We start from the raw sequence: 2,532 nt of genomic DNA, 5'->3' as shown, positions 1-2,532 counted from the left end.
GATTTGACATGCTCATGCTTCTTCTCCTCTTATTTTATAAGTAACGACTACAAAACATACATTTTGTGAAGTTAAAAAGTACGTAATCTGAGTTTAACGGCAATGTCAAGCACAGTGCTGGTAACCCTCCCATTGAAATTACAGACGTTGTCTACGGAGAATGGCAAAAATTACCTTATTCTTCAACATTCATTTTTGGCCCGTGGCCTTCCATCCAGATACATTTTTGTGCTTCATATGAAAGAATTTGGGCGCCTCTGCTTTAGACTTTATGGCTTATAATCAAAATCCTTATGCAGAAAATGAATGGATCTTCTAGAGCAACACTGTTGAACTCAATAGACAATAAAAAAAGTAAAAGTAGTTCCAAACCTAAATTTGGCCTTTTTATTGATGACATCAAGCCAACGTTCCGGAAACCCAGTCATGCCAAATTACAGGAAAAAGACCTCTGTCTTACAACAGAGAGGAAGTTTCAACTGAAAAGTTTACGTGAATTTTTCTGGCAGCTCATTGTAGGCTATTTGGAACGAGGTATGAAACATTTATAGGCTGGGTACCAGGTTCCTGTTCCTTTTTGTGGCTCAGAGTTTAAATTTCAGACAACTGTGCACCTCCATATAATAAAGAATGCCCTTTATAGAAACTGAAAGTGGTTTCTACCTCCTCTTGGTCATGCAACATTAGTTGTGTTATTACGGCTTATTATTTTCACCCATTTATTAATCATTTTATTATTTAATTTTCCTTAACCTTGTTTTTCTTTAGCTGGGAGAGACCACATGTCATGTATGGACAGCTTTTAGACTGGCTTCGGTACTTGGTGGCCTGGCAGCCGGTTATCATTGGATTTGTTCAAGGCATCAACTACATCCTGGGCCTGGAGTGACCTGGAGCGACTGTCAGAAATGGACATACACGCCATACAGAGAAGATATGCACTGGCTCAAAAGACTGAGGGCCTAACATTGAACTAAAACACAAATTTAAAAAAAGGTGTCTATACTTTTTGTAAATATTTATAGGCACATATCTGTATTTACAGTTCATTTGAATTTTATTGGTAATCTTAATTTGGATGTCTGTCAATTTCCCAGGATTGGCTTCACACCTTGATATTTGGTTAGTGCATCTTATGGCCTAGTAAAGCGGTTCGAAAAATCATTAGGTGCTTTTTACTAATTTATGTCTTAAGTGTTTGTCAATTCTTAGTTAAAGGTTTGTGCTGGAGTTTTTCATCCTCATGTCTGATGGCTATCACACATGAGTAATAAAGATTAAATGGAAATGAACTTAAGTAACTGCTCCCTGTGCCTCCAAAGTACACATACACAGTGTACACAGATGACCTCTGGAGTCAGTTTTCCACTGTGTCATTTCTGGAATCACTCACAGCTGTTTGACATTGATATCATTTTTTTGTGTGACGTGAGTGGGTTTCCTCGTAGCCAGTCATGCGTTATGTGACAGGAGGCCTGGTCATGCTGGAAAAAAAGTGCAAAGCATATCAATTCAGAGAACTCCTCATACAATAGTTAAGATGGAACTGGATGTTACAGGATTTCAAAATGTCCTCACGGTCTTACGGACACTCATCCATACCAACAGACAAAACATATAGTCATATTTACTTTGACCTTTGCCCCTACCCTTCATTAAGTTTGAATGATTTAAAGGGGAGGAATGTCACTGTCTTCCAAACCAGTTTTTCTGTTTCACTAACGCAATTAACTATTTGTACTTAAAAGGTCAGTTCACCTAAATCACAAAAAAAGATCTCCCCTGTAGTATCTAGCCATACTGATAGTTTTGGTTTGGTTGTGCTGTTTTCTTAGGAACTGCTTTCTAACAATGAAATGGTGTGATACAGTCTGATGCTTTTCTGATGTCACTTTCAATGCACCAACTAAAATTAATTTACCTCTGTTTTATTGCCGTGAAAGCAAAAATCTTAGAGATGGATAACATAAAGCCAGGCCAACTAAAACCAAAACTATATGCATGGCTAAATACCAGTAGATGTAAGTGAGAAAATTGTAAAGAGATTCATTTTATTTTGGTGAACTTGTTTACCAGCAACCCAGGTAGCACAAACCAAAGCTATGATACCGGTTAGTAACTTGACTAAAACTATTGAAATAAAGACAAGGGGAAAGAAAACAAAACGTAGAACATTCTTTAACTCAAGTGAGTGTGCATATGGTGCCAGTCTTATTTTTGTGATCTGTTCAATCTGAGGTTCCATGTATTTTCTAGTCCAAAGTTGCTGGAAGGTGGTTGGTTTTTGCTCATAACGCCTACTCACTTTTACTTGGACCTGTCTACCGACTCACACATCAGACTGTGTACAACAGAGCTAACATGATCATTTTGTTTTGTTGTCAATGTCAGTTAATAAATGTCATATGGTTTAGATTGTGTGTAGATGTCTTTATCCTTGCGGTTTATTTTTCCAACACTTAAAGCCAAGTTATTCTTGACTGGATGACATGACATATTAAGACAATTGGAATCACAAGACCGAGAGCTGTG

At 37.4% G+C, this 2,532-nt stretch overlaps 1 protein-coding gene across 1 annotated transcript in view; it reads left to right on the top strand.

The window, feature by feature from the left end:
* The window catches only part of rnf121 (ring finger protein 121), a 9,766-nt gene extending 7,353 nt beyond the window's left edge, over nt 1-2,413 (top strand). The window contains exon 9 of the mRNA XM_032533995.1: nt 769-2,413. Within this exon, the coding sequence (XP_032389886.1) occupies nt 769-889 (121 nt within the window). The 3' untranslated portion in view covers nt 890-2,413. The remainder of the gene's footprint in view (nt 1-768) is intronic.
* Nucleotides 2,414-2,532: the final 119 nt, after the last annotated feature.

Source organism: Etheostoma spectabile, chromosome 13 (assembly GCF_008692095.1).
Source record: "Etheostoma spectabile isolate EspeVRDwgs_2016 chromosome 13, UIUC_Espe_1.0, whole genome shotgun sequence".
Lineage (NCBI taxonomy): Eukaryota > Metazoa > Chordata > Actinopteri > Perciformes > Percidae > Etheostoma > Etheostoma spectabile.
Note: the sequence above shows the minus strand (reverse complement) of the source record. Positions and strands in the feature narration are given on the sequence as shown.